The sequence below is a fragment of the Belonocnema kinseyi genome, chromosome 4 (genome assembly GCF_010883055.1).
Source record: "Belonocnema kinseyi isolate 2016_QV_RU_SX_M_011 chromosome 4, B_treatae_v1, whole genome shotgun sequence".
In the NCBI taxonomy this organism is placed as follows: domain Eukaryota; kingdom Metazoa; phylum Arthropoda; class Insecta; order Hymenoptera; family Cynipidae; genus Belonocnema; species Belonocnema kinseyi.
The window spans coordinates 42,486,297-42,509,901 of NC_046660.1; the positions used below are offsets into that span (position 1 = coordinate 42,486,297).

Sequence of the window (23,605 nt, forward strand, 5' to 3'; positions counted from 1 at the left end):
ACAATTTGTTTATTAATTAATATTTTTTCATAATTAAGGTTCATACTATAGCCATTTATGTGCTCTTTACAAAAAATTTTGGTTTTTGTGTTTCAGATGACGCAAAGTTGAAAAATTATGGCGACCGTTTTTCAACATAGCGTCATCAGATCGCCCAGAAATTGGCCGGATATTGATGAAACATACAAAATAAATTTTTTTCCGTTAGTTAATGACATGCCTTACGACATACTCAAAAGTTTTAAATGTTAAATAGAAATAAATAACAAAAAAACGTTGTTGAAAAAAAGGTCACTGAAACCTGGCAACCCCCTTAAATCGTCCATATTATTTTTTGAAATTTCCGAAAAAGCTTCCTTTTCTAGCAATCTTCAGAAATCTACACATTGCATTTTGTATACCGAAGTGCTAGACACCTTTGCTCGTTTAATTATTATTATTATTCAAGGTATTATTTAGATAACCTTAAATATCTCATAATCCTGAAGTTTGCGCTCTTTTTTTTTTAATTTGCACACAAAAATAAAAGTTTCATCCAATCACAAACACGGGTTTCCCGACAACAATAGTTTCAAATTGTTTCGCGTAATTTCGAGAATTATTCGGAAAAGACGAGATGCACTTTTTAATAATTGTATTTTTTTAGATTAGCTAGAGAAAACATTAAAAATTAAATATTTGTGCTTGCAACTTTGTTATTAACAAAATGAGCAAATCTCTTTAAAATAACATTGTCATTTTCTGTTCTTTTGTTTACAGTTTTGTAAGCTCTACCTCGTAAAATTCTGTCCACATGACCTTTTTGTAAACACAAGAGCAGACCTGGGTGCTTGCGCTCGAGTGCACGATGATGAAGCTCGCGACCTTTTTGAAAAAGCTCCTTATTCGTACCGGAAGCAGCAGTACGAAGATGAGTTCATCAGATTTTGTCAAAGTATGCTCAATGAGGTCGAGCGCAAAATCGTCAAAGGAAAACAAAGGCTCGCCCTCATCGGAAGGACAGAAGCGGTAATTGCAAAATAATATTTTAAGGCAAAAAAATTCTTTTCCCGATAACAGGCCTTGGACTCTTAACACTATTTAACACTTTTTTTTTAGCGATTACACAATTTTGCGACTATTTTGAAACAATGGCACTAATTATTATTGACATATTGTCTTAATGGCTGGTACGATTTCAACAGTTTTTTAATAATTAGTTGAATTTTTATGTTTTTCAATTATGCTAATATTTAGTTTACAATGCGTAATTCAAAATTGTTTTACTTTAAAAATTTTCCATTTAAAATTTTTATTTTTAAGCTTACATTTTTCATTTCAAGAATTTTTAAATGCTTTCTTAAATACTTGAACAAATAAAAAATAAAAGCCTTCGATGTTGAAAATTCTAGATAAAAACATTTTTATTTAATAAATAAATACATTTTTTAATTTTTCTGTACCTTTAGTAATAAAAAGTGAACAAACACGATTTGTTAAAAGATTTTAAACCAGTTCAAAATTTAAGGATTTTCAGATTTTAACATTAAAACTTAAACGGTTTTAATGTTGTTTCAGTCGAAACTATTAAATTTTTAACCCATTCAATTTGAAATTTTTAATTAAAAAAATATTATTGAATATTTAGCAATATTTGAATTTTTATTTTAGACAAGTAAAATGAAAACACATATTTAAAAGTAAAGAGTCTTTAACTGAATTGTTTGACATAGAAAGCCTGGAATCGTTAAAATTTCGAAAAGCCTTTTAAACTTTGAACGTTACAATGATAATTGTTGTATTTGAAAAATGCTTAATTGGTAAGTGAAACATATCTCTTAAAATTACTTAAATTTCGCCTGCAAATAATAAATGTTCAATTGTTATTTATACATCCAAATTGTGAAGAAATGTTCTAAAATTTGCAGGATTTTCTGAAAATTGTCGAAAAAAAATCAATTAATTTTGACAGATATTTAGAAGTTCTGAAAAAATCTCCAAAATAATTAAAAATTTAAAACAACTTGTAGATTTCTCGAGATTTTAAAATAAAATTTTGAAGCTTTCCAAGGATGTTTAAACTGTTTAAAAGGAAAATAATTGAATTTCTAATTTAAGAAGTGTTCAGTTAAAAAATTGTCCATTTTTCCATATTTAATGTTTCTAGCTTAAAATTCCTTAAAGTTATATAATTTTGAAAGTTCATTGAATGATTTTTTAATCGAGAGAATTGAAATTTTAACGTGGATTTATATTTTTTTATATTGAAAAATGTTAGTACCTTTAATTTTATACGCGTAAATTATTGAGCATTTGAATACAACATTTTTTAATTTAAAAAATTTCAATTTTAAGAGTTCAAAATTTAACAGTTCCACTTTGAGTGTTTTCTTTTGCAGCTCAGTTTTTATTACCTCAAGTGAAAATTTTTTTAGCTTGTGTTCCATTTTTTTAATTTAATTGACCGTGAAAAATGTTTGCGAACCGGGAAAAAACCGGGAATTTATTTCATCGATTAAAACGGCCACCCTGGACAGAAAAATATTTCAATGTAATATTAAAAAAAAAAAAAAAAACAGTTGGATTTAACAAAAAAACAAGACGAATTTTCAACTATATCCTTGAACCTTCAACTAAAATAGATAAACTTTGAACCATACAATTGTATTTTTAACCAAACAAACAAATCTTCTGGCAAGAAAAATCAATTGCTAACAAAATACAAATGTTTTCACCAAAAAGTTAAATTTCATACCAAGAAGATTAATTTAGTATAAAAAAATACGATTTTTAAAAGAAATACATGAATGTTAAAATGAATAGGTGAATTTTCTACTAAGAAAGATCAATTTTGAACAAACAAAAAAACGAATAGTTAAATTTTTAGTTAAAAAAATTATTTTGCTATAAAAAGAAATCAATTTTTCTAAAAGACTGTTGAATTTTGAAACCAATGAAAGTAATTCTCTATAAAACAGTAGCATTTTTAACCTCGAAATATTAATTTACAACCAAAAAATGTAATAATTGATATTTAATCTAATGCAGATTTTAATATTAAAGAAATAAACAGTAGAATATAACCAAAAAGGGTAAAATTTTATCTCTACAGTTGAATTTTCAACAAAAAATTAATTTTCCACCAAAAAAATACGTATTTTCAACCAAATACATGTATGTTCACCAAATAGTTAAATTTTCAAGCAAAAAGATTAATTTTCTACCAAAAAAGACAATTTTTAACTAAAAAGTGGAATTTTCTACCGGAAAATACGAATTTTCCACAAATTAAATCAATGTTCTGCTTAATATTTTGAACAGTGGATGGGCTGCCAGTTCAAATTTTATTTAATTAATTTCTAGTGTATATATTTTTGGTTTCTTAATATTTTTAACCAAATATTTGAGTTTTTAAACTAAAAAAGACAAATTTTTAACAAAAAATGGTTTTAAAAAAAATTTTATAACCAAACAAAAACGAATCCCCAACTAAAATTATAAATCTTAAAAAAAAAATTATCTTTTAAGAAACTAGTTCAACTTTTAACCATGGGGTTGAATTTTTAATCTAAAAAGATGAATTTTCAACGAAAAATATAGTAGGTGATATTTGAACTAAAACGAATTTCTAACAAAGTACATAAATTTTTAACAAAGTAATTAAATTTTTTTGCCAAATTGTATAATTTTCGATCCGAAAATAGGAATTTTCTACAAAACAGATGAATTTCTAACCCAAAAGTGAGTATTTTCATCGAAAAAGTTTATTTATAACCAGACAGTTGCATTTTTAATGAAAGAAGATGAAATATTTTCTAGAAAGAGATACATCTTCAAACCTAAAAGAATAATGTTTAACAAAATAGTTAAATTTTGAAAAAAAAAACAATTTTTAGTCAAGAAGAAAAAAAATTAAATCAAATTGTTGAATTATCAAACTAAAAATACGAATTTTTATATAAAAAAAAATTTAACTTAGAACCTAAAAAAACAACCTTTTTAATTAAAAATTTTAATTTTGTAACGAAACATTTAATAGTAGACATTTCAATCGAGAAGAATGAAGTTTCAACAAAAAATCGTAGGATTTTTTTATTGGATTATATTAATTCAGTTCACATTCAAGTATAAAAATAAGAAAAACGGAACAGGCTGGAATCCTGCCATAAAAAATATGAATCTTGATAATTTATACAATAAAGAATAACATTTTAAATCAACATTGAAGTTCATTTTTAAAAATTGAACAGTTTTATGACACTATTTTGACGCTATTTAAAAAAAAATTGTGATACTGTTTACCATATTTTTATCCATAAATATCATTTGATTGTAATTATTTTATCATATTTATGTTATCCCTAAAGTAGTGAGTCCGAGGCCTAAGATAGATTCTATTCTACTTTTCAAATTCTTTTTATGAACGCTATCTTCCATATTTAATATTCCTTTTTTTCTTTTTTCAGCCCACTTTAACGCCAGCACAGACGCAAAGGAACGAAGAGCAAATTGCTTTGCTGAATGAAAAAATTAATAAACTTGTAGAGGAAGCTGAACAGAGTGGAATACAGGGCAATGTGGAGCAGGCTCAGGGACTTATGCGTCTTTGCGACCAGCTTAAAGAAGAGAGAGAAACCCTACGTAAATCTAACGATAATAGTCATTATAACCAGGTATTCATTTTATAAAATATTATTAATTGCCATTAATTTTAGAAATTTTGTCCAGCTTTCTTGAAAACCTGGAATTTTACTTTAATTTTTTTTTAAACTTCGTAAACCTGGAAAATTCCTTGAATTTTTCAAGAGAACCTTGAATTTGAATTATTTTTTGTTCGCCTTTCAAACAGTAAGTTTATTGAAATGTCGAGAGTTATTTATATCTTTGAGTCTATTATGAAAGAAACGTCTCGTTCAGAAAAAATCTTGCTGCTGAAAAGTTTTTTTATTTATCAAGATATAATTTATCTTTTGCTTTTTATAGAATAAATAAAGAGATTTCAATGCCATTTTTGTTGGCTACCAATTATTTTATAGATTGAAAATAACAAACTTTCATATTTTGAATTATTCTATAATTTTTTACTTCTTCGCTAATATAGAAGTAATATAGTTCTGGTATTCAACTTACAGCTTACAAAAATTATTAGTTGAAAATTTCGATGTTGATTCGGATTCAGAATTAGAATGAGTTATGGCCATAAAAAGGATTTTTCGAGAGGTTGACCACTCTGTTTTTGAGTCTTGAAAAAGGTTACGAAATATTAAAAAATATTTCAAACATTTAAAAATATTTCGAACATTTCACAAATATTTAAAAAAATTTCAAAGTTTTGAAACTATTTCTAGATATTTTAAATCATTTTAGAAGATTTCAAGAGCTTTCAATTAATGCAATAATATCAACGATTACATAAGATTTTACAAACAAAGATTTAAGAAAGATTTCACAAAGATTTCGAACATCTCAAAATATTACAAAGATTTAAAACAATTTCCAAATTTTTTATGATGTATTAAAAGATTTCACAAAAGTTTTAAAGATACCATAACAAATTCATAAAGATTTTAAAAGAATACAAGAATTTTAAAGATTCCAACAAGAATGCAGTACACCTAATTTCAAAATATGTCAAAGATTTTAAACGATTTCAAGTTTTTTTTTACAAAATGTCTAAATATTACAGTGATTTCAAACTAATTTAATAGATTTCAGAAAGACTTCGCAAATATTACAAATACTTCATAAAGATTTCAAAATATTTAAAAGACATTCTATGATTTCAAAAGGTTTCAACAAATTTCAGAAGATTTTAATGATTTCGAACGAGTCGAAAATATTTCAAGAAAAAGTAATAAAGAAAGATTTCAAAAATATTTCCGATTTCGAAAAGTTTTCATAAATTTCAAAGCTTTCAAGGACTTAACCGATTTCAACAAGCGTACATTACAACAGATTTCAAAACATTTCATATATTTTAAAGGATATTAAATTTTTTTAGAAGATTTCACAAGATTTAAAAAAAGATTTCAAATATTCCAGTGATTTTAAAAGTCTACAAAAAATGACAGAAAAGTTTTACAAATATTTCAAATATTCTAGGTTTTTCAAACGAATACAAAAGACTGCAGAAAGATTTCACAAATATTTCTTTAGAAAATTTCAAAAAAATTGACAGAGATTTTAAATATTTCACCAACTTTTTAAAGGATTTTAAAGATTTCAAATAAATACAAAATGTTTCAAAGAGTTCAGAAGATTTTCAATAATTTCAATATTCCAAATTTGATAATGATTCCAATAGAATACAACAGGGTGGCCGCTGGACCAGGAAACCGGGAATTTTCTGAGACCGGGAAATAACAGTGAATTTATTTCTTGGCCGGGAATTTTACAAATTTTCAAAAGAAAAATCTGTCCAAGTTCGATTTCAACAGTTTTTAAAATAATTAGTTGAATTGATATCTTTTTCAATTATGATATCATTCAGTTTGTAATACGTAATTCGAAAATATTTTAACTGAAAAATTCTTTATTTTAGATTTTTAAAATGGATCTGTACTTTAAGTATTAAAAACTGAACAATAATTGATTTGATAAAACAATTCTAAATCCGTTGAGAGTTAAAGAATTTCCAGATTCGTAATTAATTCGTAATTAAAGGCTTTTATTAAATTAAAAATATTGTTTCAGTTTAAATTATTAATTTTTTAACCCATTTGATTTTAAAGAATTTTGATTAAGAAAAAGGATAATCATTTAATATTTAGCAATATTTGACTTGTAATTTAAGAAGACTAAATTGAAGCTAAATATTTAAAAGTAAGCAATTTCAAACCTAATTGTTTGACATAAAAAGCTCTGCATTATTAAAATTTCGAAAAGCTTTTAACATTTTAGCGTTAAAATTTGTATTGTTCTACTTAATAAAATGTTTAATTTGTAGGCGAAATTGTTGAACTTTGATGTGTAAATAATAATTTAACACGTATTATTTGTACAAAAATTTGAGTAATTTTAAGAAGTTTTGAAAAGATTCAAAATTAATTAAAAACTTAAAATGATATCAACTAATTTAAATGAAGTTTTTAAAAAAAATTTCAGAACTTCTAAACATATTTTACACTTAATAAAAATTCTTCCTGGGTCGTTTTTAATATTATTGGAATTCTCTTAAAATCTTTTTGAATATTCCGTTCAAATAATTTTAAAAAATGAAGAATCATTTTCAATTTTCCTAGGAATTTTAAGAAAATGTTTTTATTCGTTTGAAGCCTTTTACAATTCTTAAAAAGCTTCTAAATTGTTTGTAAACTGCACATTTTGTTTTAAATTAGGTTGTGAGTATTTGCACCGAATTATTTAACCGAACTATTTAAAATGAAAATAATTTAAATTGTAATTTAAGAAGTTTTAAGTTGAAAAAAATTTAAATTTTAAAATATTTAATGGGCTAAAATAACTGAATAATATATTTTTGACCATTTTTCAAGTTAATTGATTGATTATTTAATGTAGACTATTTATAAAATGTTAATCTGGATTTATATTTTTGGAACTTAATCTAAATCTTTGAACTCTATAATTTATGAATGTTAAAAATTCTTAATTTTGCAGTTTATACGTATAAATTATTGAAAAATTCAATAGAAAATTTCTTAATTAAAAAACTTTTAACCTTCAATTTTAAAAGTTAAAAATTCAAGATTTCTACCTTAAATGCTTTAGTTTGTTCTTTTTTTATTACTTTTACTGTTTAGCTTTATATTTCGACTTTAAAAATTTTATTGACTAGGAAAAATATTTGCGAACCGGAAAAAGATCGAGAATTTTGTACTTTGATTAAAACGGTCACCCTGATACAAGAATTTCAAAGATTTCAACAAGGGTGCAGTTCATCAGATTTCAAAACATTTCAAAGATTTGAAGTGATTTCAAAAGTTTTCAACATATTTGAGAAGATTTCAAAATATTTCGCAAGCAAAGGTCTAAGAAAGATTTCAAGGATTTTACAAATGTTTAAAAACATTCCAAAAGAGTTTTAAAAAATCGCACAGAAATTTCAAGCTTACACAAATATTCTAATAGTTTAAAGGACTTTACAAAGCATTAAGCATATTTCCAATGATTTCACAAAGATGATTTATGTTCGCGAAAAAAATGATGAATTTGTTTATTTGTGGTTTTGCCTTCTTTAGAAATTGTTGGTCAATAAAACATGAAATGGGTTATTTTTTTATATAACAAAAGTTTATTTCATTATTTAATGTCAAATGAGGAGACCTGGAAAAACTTGATTTCTTGACCTTTAAAAGACCTTGAATTATGTTCCTCAGAATTCTATATTCATTTAAAGTCCCTAAAGTACCCTATTTTCAAAATTTGGTCCCTAACGGAATTTCAAAAAAAAAAAAATAATAATAATAATATAATAACCCATGTGTTAATTAGTATTCAATAATATTCACAAATGTTTTAATGATTTTAAAAGAATACAAAAGATTTCACAAATATTTCAAAGAATTCAAAAGGATTTTACAAGATTTCAAGAATTTAAATTATCCCAAAAAGCGTATATTACACCATATTTCAAAGATTTAAATCAATTTTAAAAGGTTTCAATAAACTTGAGATTTCAAAGGATTTCTGTGATTTCAAGCGAACACACAAGATTTCACGAACAAAGATTGAAGAAAGATTTTACAAATGTTTTAATTATTTAAAATGATTACAAAATATTTCACTAAGATTTCAAAGATTTTAAATAATTTAAAATTATTTAGAATATTTCAAAAGATCTCACAAAGATTTCCAATATTTCAATGATTTCAAACGAATACAAAAGATTTCACAACATTTTTTTAGAAATTTTCAAAAGATTACAAATATTTTAATGATTTCAAATGAATACCAAAGATTTTACAAAGATTTCATCAAAATTTTGTAGAGATGTCAAAGAATATAAGAATTTCAAAATTTTCAAAAAGGGTACAGTACACCAGATATCAAAACATTTCAAAGGTTTTAAATAATTTAAAATTTTTTAGAATATTTCAAAACATTTCACAAAGATTTCGACAAATACAAAAGATTTCAGAATGATTTCACAAACATTTCGTTAGAAAATTTCAAAAAATTTCACGAATATTTCAAATATTTTACCAACATTTTGAAGGATTTTAAAGATTTTAAATAAATACAAAATGTTTCACAGTTCAGAAAAATTGTATAAAGATTTTAAACTATTTTAAAGATTTCAAAAATTTCAAATGTGTATAAAAGGTTTCACAACGATTTTAAAACCTTCAAAAGATTCCATGGATTTTAAAGATTTAAACAAAGTTTGTAGAAAATAAGATTTCTAAGACTTCGGGACATTTCGACGACTTCAAACGAAAACAAAAGATTTCACAAACATTTGTTTAGAAGATTTCAAAAAATTTCACAAAGATTTCAAATATTTTACCAACATTGTGAAGTATTTTAAAGAATTCAAATAAATACAAAATGTTTCAAATAGTTCTGAAAAATTGTATAAAGATTTCAAACTATTTTAAAGATTTTAAGCGATTTCAAATTCATGTAGAAGATTTCAAAAGATTTCACAAAGATTTTAACACCTTCACAAGATTCCAAGAGACGTTTCAAAGATTTTCAAAGATTTCAACATTTTTTTTTTGAAGATTTTAAAAATACTCAAATATTCCAGTAATTTAAAATAAATACACAATATGTAAGAAAGATTTAACTAGTATTTCAAAAGATTTCAAGATTTAAAAAAAAGTAGTATTATGTAAAAGATTTCAGAACATTTACAATTTCAAAAGGTTTCAAAACATTTGCAAAGATTTAAATGATTTCAATCAAATGCAAAAGTTTTCAAAATTTCACATAGATTAGAAAAATTTCAAGGATTTCAAAAACTTTACAAAGATTTTAAAATATTCCCAAAAATATCACAAAAACGATTTATGTTCGCAAAAAAATTAGTAAGTTGTTTATTTATGATTCTGCTTTCTTCTGAAATTGTTGGCCATTACAAAAATTACTGTTTTATCTTTTAGATATATAACAAACGTATATTTTATTATTTGATGTAAAAAAGGAGACCTGAAAAAATTTGATTTCTTCACCTGGAAAACCTGAAAAGACCTTGCATTTTTTTCCTGGGAATCACTGGACACCCTGTTAAATGATTCCTAGGATTTTCCAGGGGTTTTAATAATTTTAAGGAATTTTTTAAATTACTTATAATTCATTTTAATTCTTTGGAATTGTTTTGTAATCACTAGTCACATTTTTGGTTAGAAATTAGTAGTTTTGCTACCTGGAATTCGTATTTATCCTGAATTCTTTCAAATTTCCTCAATTCAATGGATTTTGAACAAGATTTTGTTTAATTCATCTTAAAGTCTTTAAAACTCACCTTGAATTCTTAGGCGTTCTATATCATTCTTTTTAATTCTGTTTAATTTTTCTGAAGTAATTTCAAATTTACTTAATTCAATTTTTTTCATATTTTTTTCATATTTTCAATTCACTTGAATGCTTTTAAGTTCAGCTTGATTTTTTAATGAATTTTATCGAATTCTTCTAATTTTCCTTAAATTCTTTTAAATGCACTCAAATTTTACTGAAACTAATGGGATTTTATCGATTTTAAAATTATTTCAAATCAATTTGAATTCTTTTTTGATTATAAATTAGAAGCATTTCAAAGATTCGAAGAGATTTGAAATTATTTTTTTGGAACTTACCCTGAATTCTTATTCTTTTACCCTAAATTCTTTGGAATTCTTTTGAATATTAAGTTTTTATTTAATTGATCCTGAAGTCTTTTAACCTCATCTTAAATTCTTAGGAATTTCATCAAATTCTTTTGATTCCCTTGACATTTTTTAAGCTCATTTCAAAGTTACTGAATTCCGTAAATCTTTTTTTAAATTTTCCAATTGTTTTCAATTCATTTTATTTTGTTTTTAATTCATTTAGAATGGAAGTTTCTTATTCACATTTTTTTAATTTCTTTGAATTCTTTTGAATTTAACATGAATTATTTTAAAGTCTAATGAATTTGTTACTTGTTGAGCGCAAATTAAGTACCGCATTGGAGTGCCATAAAGTACCCTTTGGTCTCTATATTCTATCAGATAAGGAATTTAAGGCCTCTGTCTATTATAAATTAGATTTTATTTTTACAGACTGCAGAATTGGCAGCAGCTCAGGAAAAACAAATGGAAGTATGTGACGTGTGTGGTGCCTTCCTCATTGTTGGAGACGCTCAGCAACGAATAGACGACCATCTTATGGGAAAGCAACACGTAGGTTATGCCAGGTTGAAAAGTGCTCTTCAGGAAATTATGGTAAGAAAAAAACTATTATTATTTATTCAAAAAATTAGGGTTGCGACAGCAGGCCATGGAATTTTGAAAAGTCAGGGAAGTAAAAACTGGCCAAGGAATACCTAGAAGAGTCAGGGAACTTTCTATAAACTGCAGTTGAAGATGAATGGATTATTTTGTTCAATATTCACAAATTTTTGCTAAAAAGTCATTCTTTTCTATGAAAATTCAACTTTTTTAAATGAATTTTCACCTTTTTGGGTTAAAAGTTAAACTATTTTGGTAAAAAATTTAACTCTTCGGTTGAAATATATTTTATTTGTTAAAAATAATATTTTTTGTTTGAAAATTTAACTATTTTGTAGAAATTTTGGTCTTTGGCTTGAAAGTACAATATTTTGAATTCTTTTTTATTCTTTATCGAATGAAAAATCTTTCGTGATTGAAAATTCGTCTTTTTGATTTATAAGTTCATCTCTTTTGTCAAAAAGATTCTTCATTTTTTTCTAGAATGAAACTGTTTTTGGCTTAAAATAAAAATATTCTTTGGTTGAAATATCAACCACTACATTTTTAATTGAGATTTCATGTTTTTTGGTCGAAAAATCAACTACTTAGTAAATATCACCCTTCTTGGTTGGAAAGACTAATTTGTTGACAATTAATTTTATTTGAAAATATACTTTTTTTAATTAAAAGTTTTTTTTTTAAACTGAAAATGGAATTATTTCACGTTTGGTTAAAAATGCATCTTCTTTCGTTGAAAAATCAACTGTATTTATTTAAAAAATGATATTTTCTTATAAATAGATAAGTCCCTTTTTTATTAATCATGTTCGTGATAAAAATTATCGTTTTGGTTGAAAATTTGATTATTTTGTTAAAAATTTAACTATAGAAATTCGCATTTCTTTTTGGTTAAAAATTAAGTTTTTTAAAATAAAAATATGACTTCTATTTTTTTTTTTAAATTCGACTTTTTTGTTAGAAAATTAATCTTCTTTGTTAAAGATTCATTGTTTTTTTTTGTCGAAAAATCAACTATTTGGTTGAAAATGAATTTTTGTAACAGAAAATTTATATATTCTATTTTAGGTTGGAGATTTACCTTTTTTTGTTAATAATGTTTTGAATGAAAATTTAACTGTTCCGATTCTTGTTATAAATCTTTTTTTTTTTTTTTTTTTTTTTTTTTTTTTTTTTTTTTTTTTTTAGTTTAAAATATAATTGTTTGTTTGAAAATGAATTTTTGTAACTGAATATTTAACTTTCCTATTTTAGGTGGAAATGTGTTTTTTTAATTCATGTACATATTTAGTTTCAAAACGTTTTTCGGTAGAAAATTCATCATTTCGGTTGATAATTCAACTTTTTGTTTAAAAGTAATATTTTTTGTGTGTGAAGAGTCGTCATCAAAATTAATTAATTTCTTTTTATAGAAAATTAATCTTCTTGCTGAAAATTTATTCTTTTTTTGTCGAAAATTCAACTATTTGACTAAAAATAAATTTTTCGTTTGTTTGTCAAAGGTCATCATTTTAGTTTAATATTAATTTCTTTGGCTGAAAATTAAACTATTTTCTTAAAAGTTCGTTTTTTTTGTATTGAAACAATTTTAACTGAAAATTTGAATATTCTTTTTTTTTTTAATTAAAAATGTATCTTTAGTTGAAAATTTAACTATTCTATTTTGGTTTGAAATTGTATCTTCCTAATTTCTCGAAAATTCGTTTCTTTTTTGATTGAAAAATAGTTTTTGTGACTGTAAACGTAACTATTCCATTTTTGCTTGAAATTTTTGTTTTAAATTTATTTAGTTGGTTGAAAAGTCGTATTTTAAAAAAATTCAATTCAATGATTCTGTTTAAAATTAACTTTATCGTTAAAAAATTTAATTTTTCGATTGAAAACTCAACTGTTTTGTGCAAATTTTTTTACTGAATTGTTTTAACTGAAAATGTAAATTCTTTAGTTCTAAATTGATATTTTTAAGTTAAAAACTCAACTATTTGGTTTAAAATTCATGTATTTTGACGAAAATTCATATTTGTTGGTAAAAAATTAATCTTCTCGGTTAAAAATTAATCTCTCTGTTTGGAAATTTAATTATTTTGCTGCAAATTCTTGTTCTTTTGGTTAAAAGTTAATTTTGTTAATTCAACATTTATCTATTGTAATTTAAACTTCGTCTATTTTGTTAAAAAAGACGTCTTTCTTGGTATAAAATTAATCCTTTTGTTTGAAAAATCAACTATTTGGTTGAAAATGAATTTTTGTAACAGAAAATTTAACTATTCTAATTTAGGTTGAAGATTTACCTTTTTTCTTTGAAAATTCATGTATTTTATTGGAATTTTTTTTTTCTACAAAATTAATCTTCGGTTGAAAATTCAACTCTTTGGTGAAAAATTCATTTATATTTTGGTTGAAATATCGTCATTTTATTTAAAAGTTAATTTTTTTGGTTGAAAATTGAACTGTTTTCTTGAAAAATCTTTTGTTTCATTGAAAATAATGATTTGAATGAAAATTTAACTGTTCCGATTCCTATTAAAAATGTATTTTTTTTTTAGTTAAAAATATAACCATGTGTTCCACTATATTTTTTTACTGTAAATAGCACTTCCATTTTTTTCGAAAATTTATCTTTTTTTGGTTGGAAATTCGTCTTTTTTGGTCGAAAATTAATGTTCTTGATGAAAATTCACTTTTTGTCGTCGAAAATTCAACTATTTGGTTAAAAATGCATTTTGTTAAAAATTTTTATTTTTCGATTGAAAACTCAAATTTTTGTGCAAAGTTCGTATTTTTTGTTTGAAAATTGTTATGTCTTGTTTAAGAATTTGACTAATTTATTGAAAATACGTATTTTGGTTTAATTCAACAGTTTATAATTCAAAATAAAAATCTGTTTAGGTGAAAATATCAACTATTACAATTTTGTTAACAAATGTTTTTTTTTTTAGATTTATCTCTTTGGTTGAAATGTTAACCAGTTTGTTGAAAATTCTTTTTTTTTAATGAATTGTTTTACCTGAAAATTTAATTTTAATTTGTTGTTCTAAATTTATCTTTTTGAATTAAAAACTCAACTGTTTGGGTCAAAATTCATGTGTTTTCACGAAAATTCGTATGTATTGTTAGAAAATTAATCTTCTTGATTAAAAATTCGTCTCTCTGTTTTGTACATTTAATTATTTTGCTGAAAATTCTTTTTTTTTTGGTTAAAAATTAATTTATTTAACTCGGTATTTATCTATTGTAGTGGAAACTTCATCTATTTTGTTAAAAAAGACGTCGTTCTTGGTATAAAATTAATCTTTTTGTTTGAACATTCATCTTTTTTGTTAAAAATTCAGGTTGTTGTCATACCTGAAAAAAAAATTATAACTTTCAGGGAAAGTCAGAGAATTTCGAAATTGAAATTTTGCAGCAACCCTGAAAAATATAAGGTAATTTTTTTAGCAGGGAATAAGCAAAGATAATCTTTTCTAGGCGAAAAGGGAGAAAGCGAGGGACGAGAAGGAGCAAAAAAGGGACGAAGAGAGGAAAAAGGCGCGCGAAAATGAGGAACAACAAAGGAAAAGGAGGGACGGGGAAAGAGATCGAGACCGTGATCGTGACAGGGATAGGGAAAGGGGTGACAGAGGTGATAGAGGAGATAGAGACAGGGATCGAGACCGAGAAAGGGACAGGGACAAGCGTCGAAGACGTGATGATGAAAAACCCAGACATGACACAGTCAACAGGTATGATTCACTTTTTCAATTTACACCTCTATAATATACATTTGTTGAATCTCCAACCGAGATTTTATCTCTCAAATGTGCTAATATCAAGAATTAGATTTTTAGAATTAAAATTATATTAAGAATTAGAATTAATGTTTAATTTCCATATTTCTCCCTATTCTCGAAATACTTTCCACTTTCTCTTTAAATACATTACATTTGGCAATACAATATTTAAAGTATGCAGAAAATTCTGGAGATTATTAAATGTACGTAAAAACCATAATAACTATTTTTCGTTTTAGTTCGGCCAAATTATTCTTAATTCTAAACTCGAGTATGCTACCGCTTATAGCAAAAGTTTAATATTTTTGTTAATTAATAGAATTATTTATTTTTATTAATTTAACTGTATGAATCTGTATAATCAGGGTGGCGATTTTTTGACCGTGAAATTACCGGGAATTTAATTTAAAAACTGGGAGTTTACTTCTAATCAGAGTAAAACTCAAGTTTTCATTATTTTAATCATTTTTGTCAATTTTGATATTTTTGCGCTGACTTACGGGTAAATAGTAGTCTCTGACGCAATAAAAATTTGAAGAAAGAAAATATATGAGCCGACATCGGTTGGGTCCCTTGGAGTAATTATTTTGTAAAAAAAAGCGATACTTTTAAGTTTTCCGTGACTGCCTTGTAGCAGACGAAGCGACGGAAAAGTTTGGAGTTGGAAAAAGCCCCTAGCGCCGCCACCTTCCTTTTGCGAAAAAGTCGCAACTTGTTAGATAGTTACACTCAGATCGACAACTGTGAATACTCAGTCAGTAACACAGCTTCATTGAAAGATTATTCACTAAAATAATTAATTATTAAAAAAAAATTTAACTGGAATACTTGAAAATTGTAACCAAGAAGAAAAATTTTTTAAACAAGGAGATTAACTTTCAAAGAAAAACATCATGTTCTACAAAAAAAATAGATTTTTTTAAGAGCATGTGACACAGCTAAATACCTATATTACCGACCTCACTTTTTCCGTTCACTGAATGTTTTTTTGAACCTAAGAACTTTTTTTGTAAATGAAATATCGAGCTGAAACTTTGGGAAATGTATTAGAGCACAATCAAGTGCGTTTAGGTACTGCATTTTGGTAGGAACTTCACTGAAAATTATTTCATCTTTTTTCTGAACCTCAACATTTTTTGAACGTTCGAACTTTTTTTATACATAAAATATCGGTCTCCAACTTTGAGAAATGCAAGAGCCGAAAGAAAACTACGTTTAAGTACAAAGCTTAATAATAATAGATGTAAAAAAATATGTTTCAACAATCAATTCGAACGGCATCAGCCGGTAACGTTGTACACGAAAATACGAACTCTCTAGAGCCTCGTCTAGTGGCCGCCAGGTTTCGTTTTTTCGTGTACATCGTTACCGGCTGATGCCGTTGGAATTGATTGTTGAAATATATTTTTTTACATCTTTTATTATTAAGCTTTGTACTTAAACGTAGTTTTCTTTCGGCTCTTGCATTTCTCAAAGTTTGAGACCGATATTTTATGTATAAAAAAAGTTCGAACGTTCAAAAAATGTTGAGCTTCAGAAAAAAGATGAAATAATTTTCAGTGAAGTTCCTTCCAAAATGCAGTACTTAAACGTACTTTATTGTACTCTAATAAATCTTCCAAAGTTTCAGCTCGATATTTTATTTACAAAAAAAGTTCTTAGGTTCAAAAAAACATTCAGTGAACCCAAAAAGTGAGGTCGGTAATATAGGTATTTAGCTGTGTCACATGCCCTTAAATACGTAAATTTTAAACGAAACAGTTGAATTTTCAATTAAAAGAGGCATTTTTTCAGCCAAATTCGCGAATATTGAAACCAAAGTAATACTATTATACAAAAAAGATTTTTCAAAATACCAAATACTTCGATTTTTAACTAAAAATTATCATTTTTCAACAACAAAAGGATTAGTTAAATTTTCAGTTGGAGAAATTAATTTGCAACCAAACTGATGAATTTTGAACTAAAATGATGACTCCTCAACTAGAATAATTAAAATTTAAATAAAAAAAAATAGTTTTAAACTAAAACAATGAATCTTCAAATGAAATAATTGAACTTTCAACGAATTCGACGAATTTTTAAAGAAAAAAGATAATTTTTCAACCAAAAATTAAATAATTACATTTTTCAGTCAAAAAAAAAGAATGTTTAACGAAACAAATAAATGTTTTCACTAAAATTATTGAATATTCAACTGAAACAGTATTTCCATTTTAATTTAAATAAATTAATTGTTTCTACAAAAAAAGAAACAAATTTTCAATGAAATAGCTAATTTTTTAAGCAAAGCAATGAATTTTTAATATAAATGATAAATCTTCAATAAAAAAATTAATTTTGATGAAAAGAGCTTATTTTTCAACCAAGCAAATTTATTTATAACATAAAAGATGAATTTTTATTAAACTTAATTTAGTTTTCTCAGCTGAAAATTTAACCGTTCCACTTTGGGTTGAAATTTAACATTTCTATTTCAAAATATAACAAGTTGAATGTATATTTGTTTTTTTTTAATCTAAAACTAATTTATTTCGTTCAAAATTCACGCATTTTGTTTAAAAAAAGAACTACTTTTTTGGTAGAAAATCAACTTTTTAAAATCTAAAACCTACTTGTTTTCGTAGATAATGTTTTTTTTTCTTTTTGAAAGTTAATCTCATTGTTTAAAATTTTTTTCTTCCGGTTGGAAATTTAAGTATTCCAGTTAAATATTTATCATTTTAAATAAAAATTAATCTTTTATGTTATAAATGAATTTGCTTAATTGTAAAATAAACATTTAAATTTTCTTTACTTAAAAAATGAGCTTTTATATGGAAAATTTGCTTATTTTATTCTAGAAAATAATTTTTTTCTTTTAACTTAAAATGAAAATACTATTCCAGTTTAATATGCCATAATTTTAGTAAAAAGTTCATTTGTTTGGTTAAACATTCTTTTTTTTTTTGACTGAAAATGTAATTATTCAATTTTTGGTTGAAAAATTATCTTTTTTATTTCAAAATTTGTTGAAAGTTTAACTATTTCATTTGAAGATTCATTGTTTTAGTTTAAAACTAATTTTTTAATTTAAAATTTAATTATTCTAGTTGAGGCTTCATCACTTTAGTTAAAAATTCATCAGTTTGGTTGCAAATTAATTTCTCCAACTGAAAATTTAACTAATCCTTTTGTTGTTGAGAAATGATCATTTTTAGTTCAAAATCGAAGTATTTGGTTGAAAAATTAATGTATGTTTTGAAAAATCTTTTTTGTAGAATAGTATTACTTTGGTTTCAATATTCGCCAATTTGGCGGAAAAATTGCCTCTTAATTGGAAATTCAACTGTTTCGTTTAAAATTCACGTATTTAAAAAAAAAATCTATTTTTTTTTTTTTTGAACATGATGTTTTTCTTTGAAAGTTAATCTCCTTGTTTAAAAATTTTTTCTTCTTGATTACAATTTTCAAGTATTCCAGTTAAATACTTTCTAATAATTAATTATTTTAGTGAATAATCTTTCAATGAAGCTGTGTTACTGACTGAGTATTCACAGCTGTCGATCTGAGTTTAACTATCTAACAAGTTGCGACTTTTTCGCAAAAGGAAGGTGGCGGCGCTAGGGGCTTTTTCCAACTCCAAACTATTCCGTCACTTTGTCTGCTACAAGGCAGTCACGGGAACCTTAAAAGTACCGCTTTTCTTTACAAAATAATTACTCCAAGGGACCCAACCGATGTCGGCTCATATATTTTCTTTCTTCTTCCAAAATTTTGATATACTAACTTATTTAGTTTAAGAAAAAAAGGCGGACAAAACTAACAGTACAAGGTAAAATTTTGATTGCGTCAGATACCACCATTTAATTTGAAGTTTGATAATCGAATTGATGATATTTCAAATATACAGAAAAAATAATTTTCTTAATTTTATCAAAAAATGGAATTGTCATGTTTCATTCAAAGACTAGTCACTTTTATCCTAACTTTAAACTAGAAATTTTTAAAAATAAATTTGATTTATAAACAGGAAGTTTAATTTATTTATTCCAAATTTTAGTAAATATGAGTTACTATATTCCTGAGTTATAATATAAAATTTTGTAAATATAATTCTGGTTTATAACAGGGAATTAGGTAAATTAATATAATTTCCACTTGGCGTAAGGAATTTTCTAAAAGAATGATCATTCTGATTTTGGACAGGGAATAAATAAATACAATATTTTGTAAATCCCGTCAAGAATTATAATTTTGACATTGGAAAAGGAAAATTCGTAACGAATTATAATCTTGTCTTGGAACAGGTAATTTTTGACAGGAACGGAAAATTTTATTAAATAACTTTGATTTATAAAAAGAATATTTTCAAAAAGTGCCTGTTCCAATCCAGAATTTCTTTAAATTCAAAAATTATTCCGTATTCTGGGAAATGGGAGTTTCTATATTCTTTCTTGAATTATTCTTCAATAAAAATAAACAATTTTGTCAATAAATATAATTCTAACTTAAGGCAGGGCATTTTTGGAAATTAATGTATTTGTGACTTGGTATAAGGGATTTTCTAAATGCAGAATTCATCAGATATTGATGTTTTCTTGTTCCAGATCAGAATTTGTTTAAATGTCAAAATTCTTTGAAATTTTGTGAAATAGAAGTTACTATGTTCCTAAATAATACCTGGAACAAAGAATTTTGGACATGAAACAGGAATTTTGGAAAATAATTTTAATTCTGATTTACAAGAAGAAAATTTAAAAAATCGTTCAGGCTCAGAATTATAATTATTTTAGAAAATGCTCTGTTTCCGTTTCGAATTGTAATATTATATATATATATATATTTTTTTTTTTTTTTTTTTGAGAGAGAGAGACTATACAGTCCATTTACAGAGAACATGGCGTATTTCTAACCAATACAGAGAAAATAAAAACAAACAAATAAAACAATATTTAGCTAGATTTAACAGATCCATCATACTTAAGCTTACATTGAAAATATAGTAACGCTCTATAATCTAACTTGTCGACGACGTGTTCAGAAAAGAACTCTTACAATTAAAATATACGCTCCTTTAACATTTCTGTTATCATTTTAACACATTTTTTTGAGTTCGCGACATCTGAGGTCGATAAAGTTCCCTTCCAAAACGATTCATGGTCAACGCAGTGAGCAACCTCCTGAAAATAACTAAGTCTGGACTTATTAAAACGTGGGCATTCGACGAGGAAGTAGTGAAAATCATCTTTTTCTGCACCACAATATAGACACAGCTCCCCCTTAGGCAGGTTACAAGAGATCTGATCAATAATTATGTGCCTGGAGTGCTCATTAATAAAACGGGCTTGTGCAAAAATTCTTTTAAAGCTGAGATTCATTCTATTGAAAAGGTAGGGCTAAACTCCTATTTTTAAGGGCAGATGAGGCCATATCTGCAGAGTCCTCCATTGGGTGCGCCCTGAAAGATCTCGGATGATTAAAAATCCTTCGTATTCCTGAAGTATTAGATCTTTATACCCCGCGAGTGCCTCTAAGCTAGCAGATTCCCACAGCTCGACTACGGTGGCTTCTCTGAAAAAATGTTTCATCCGATTGAACCAGTTGGAACTATCTTTTCGTTGTTCGGACCCCGCTAATTCAATGAGGCGCAACAGGCACTGTCTTGGGTACCGAGTACTTTCCATTTTACACATTTTTTCTCACCAGGACAGCGAGTTCTGAAAGACCATGTAAGAAAGGTGAAGCCTACCCGTTTCAAGTCGAACTGCGTAACCAGGAGTGCATCGAGGGAGACGCAGCAGGCCCTTAAAGAATGAGAACTGCACCCTCTCAAGGAGATCTAAATGATCCTGACCCCAAACCTGCATCCCGTACATAAGAGTACTTATTATTAAGCTATTAAAAATTTTAACGTACGTTGACCAAGAATCAGCCTTGGTGCTGAAAATAATTCGCATTGTCGCACCTATCGCAGAGTTGGCTGAGCTTAAGAATTTCTTTGCGTCGATTAAAAAAGTACAATTGTATAAAAGTGGAACGCCTACATAAGGATACTGGTTCACTACCTCAATTTTCCCGTCACCGAATTTGAAAGACTTGAATTTGCTTACAGAAGAGCTACTTTTCTTGCGGAATATTACAATCTTAGTTTTTTCCAGATTCACGGTTAACATATTCTGGTCACAATATAAACGCAAAGCTTGCAGTTTCCTTGCGAGCTCAATCGGCGTCTCAGAAAGCAAAACAAGATCGTCTGCGTAAGCGAGTAAAAGAACTTCAATTAAGCTGTTAATAGCAAGACCCCTACACCCCAGCTCAATCAGAAACTTTTCCAGATCATGGATAAAAATTGAGAACAGCAGGGCGCTTAGTACCTCACCCTGCAAGACGTCCTGTGTTATCTTAACAAAACAAGTTTGACCAATGTTATTCCTAATCCTTGCATACGGGACTTCATAACAATTTTTTATCGCTTTAATCAGCTTAGAGCTATCCCCTATTTTATGTAATTTTTGCCATAATAAATGAGGAGCTACCGATGGAAAAGAACTTTTAAAATCTATAAAAGCTGCGTACACCGCAGATCTAGGGTGTCTCAGGTGAATCTGGATTATAGCTAGCAAAGTAAACAGGTTGTCAACACACCCTCTCCCAGCCCTAAAGCCAGATTGGAATTCCAGAATTATTTAATTTTCGTTCGCCTAAGCAATTAGCCTTATCGACAAAATTTGCGTAAACATTTTTGCAATGCAATTCACAAGGGAGATGGATCTATAATTGTCAGTATCGCCAGGATCCCCCTTCTTATGCAACATAAACATGGATAATTTACCCCAGGACTTCGGTACCTTTTCCTGCACCATGACTTTGTTAAACATGACCTCCAGATATAGCATCCAATTTTCTGGTGACCATTTGTAAAAGCTGTAATCGATATCATCGCACCCTGCTGCCTTTGCATCTTTACATTTTTTTAGACTGTCCCTAATTTCCATTGCAGTTATATGACTATTGAGCAAGGGGTGGGAGTTACTCAAAGCGAAATCAATGTCTACAAGTCTACTAGGGAAGATTTCCAGGAGATACGCGTGCCATATTTCAGGGTTGATGTTATTTGCCGATTGTGGCCTAGCCATTAATAATGGACCAAAAAACAATAGAATTATTTGCTGCAGCCAACTCGTCTATCAGTCGCTTTTCGTAAGTGGCTTTCTTAGTAGACAGTAACTTCTTGTAATTTCTTGCAGCCGTTCTATAAGACTTAAGGCTTTCGCAAGTAAAATGTACTCTCCTGCTATCCTGAAAAATCTCGGCCACGCTTTTAATTGCATCACGGCACACGGCGTCATACCAAGGTTTGTTATTGGAGATAATTCTATTGGCCCTACCGGCATAAACCTTTTTCATACCTAGTTCTGTTGCAGCATGTCTTATCCCGCCAACCAAACTCTTCGGACTCAGGGAGACCAGCAAGGTTTTGCGAAGCATTTTGACCTGCACAATTCAGAAAAGCAGCAATCGGGAAACGATCAGGCAGAAAGGGCAAACTGTTTAATGAACACCATAGTAGATCATTCACGCTTCTTCCCATAGCGCCGTGAAATGTAAACTATGCCAGAAAATCACCATTTACTCTCCCATTGCGCACAAACAGCTCGTTACTCTCCATAAAGTCAGTTATCAGTTTTCCCTTATTTTTAACAAAATTATCTTCAGATTATCTATTCCCCATAAAAGAAACATTGTTAACGAAAATTTTCTCGTCGAGAATATTGAAGTTCGAAAAATCACAATTAAAATCGCCACCGAAAAAAATTGGAATGTGTGACAAGGACATACGTATCGATCCGAGGATAACGTTAGAATTATTAAAAAAATAATCAATATCTGTGTCGGGAGCGAGATACATTACACAGAGAATAAAAGAAAACAAACAGGAATTTACCTTTAGTACTACATACTCTGGCGCTACTGACAGCAGTTGCGCCGAAAATCGATTCTTATTTAACGCAATCAATAAGCCACCCTTGGCTCTTCCTTTGATACCATTTTTCACCGCCGGAGAGTAAAAACGAGCACGGCCCTGGAGAATACTTTGAAAGAGACTCTTGAGGAATCCATCCAAGTCTCATAAATGCACAAAATGTCAAAAAAATTTTAAATTCTCGCAATGTCCTCCAGATTTGAAAACCCGTGAACATTCCAAAAAATGATTTTAGTGAGCGTGCAGACATTCGAAAGAGATGTAAACCAACGACGTGTGAAAGCAATAGGCTGGGGATCACTTTGTATGATCTCAGAGGGATCACCAGCGAGCTATGCCTTCGAAATTCGGCGATCCCGAGGAGTTTTAGCAGCCGTCGGAGTAGCAGCATCATTCCATAAAAATTGATCTATGCGTTTATTCGGTGTGGCAACTCGCAGGTCCTGTTTGGGCGGACGTCCCCTTCTGGAGGCCTCAGAAGGACAGACTATATTAAACTCAGAAGCATCACATTCCTCTTC

The 23,605-nt window shown here is 27.2% G+C and overlaps 1 protein-coding gene across 6 annotated transcripts in view; it reads left to right on the plus strand.

Annotated features, from left to right (window-relative positions):
- The window catches only part of LOC117170703 (luc7-like protein 3), a 42,014-nt gene that overhangs the window by 6,396 nt on the left and 12,013 nt on the right, over positions 1-23,605 (plus strand). For 5 of the 6 annotated variants that reach the window (XM_033357688.1, XM_033357691.1, XM_033357689.1 and 2 more), the window contains exons 2-5: positions 760-1,008; positions 4,446-4,652; positions 11,166-11,342; positions 14,817-15,070. In XM_033357688.1, the coding sequence (XP_033213579.1) occupies positions 760-1,008; positions 4,446-4,652; positions 11,166-11,342; positions 14,817-15,070 (887 nt within the window). The remainder of the gene's footprint in view (positions 1-759; positions 1,009-4,445; positions 4,653-11,165; positions 11,343-14,816; positions 15,071-23,605) is intronic. The other variant, XM_033357693.1, reaches the window with a different exon arrangement.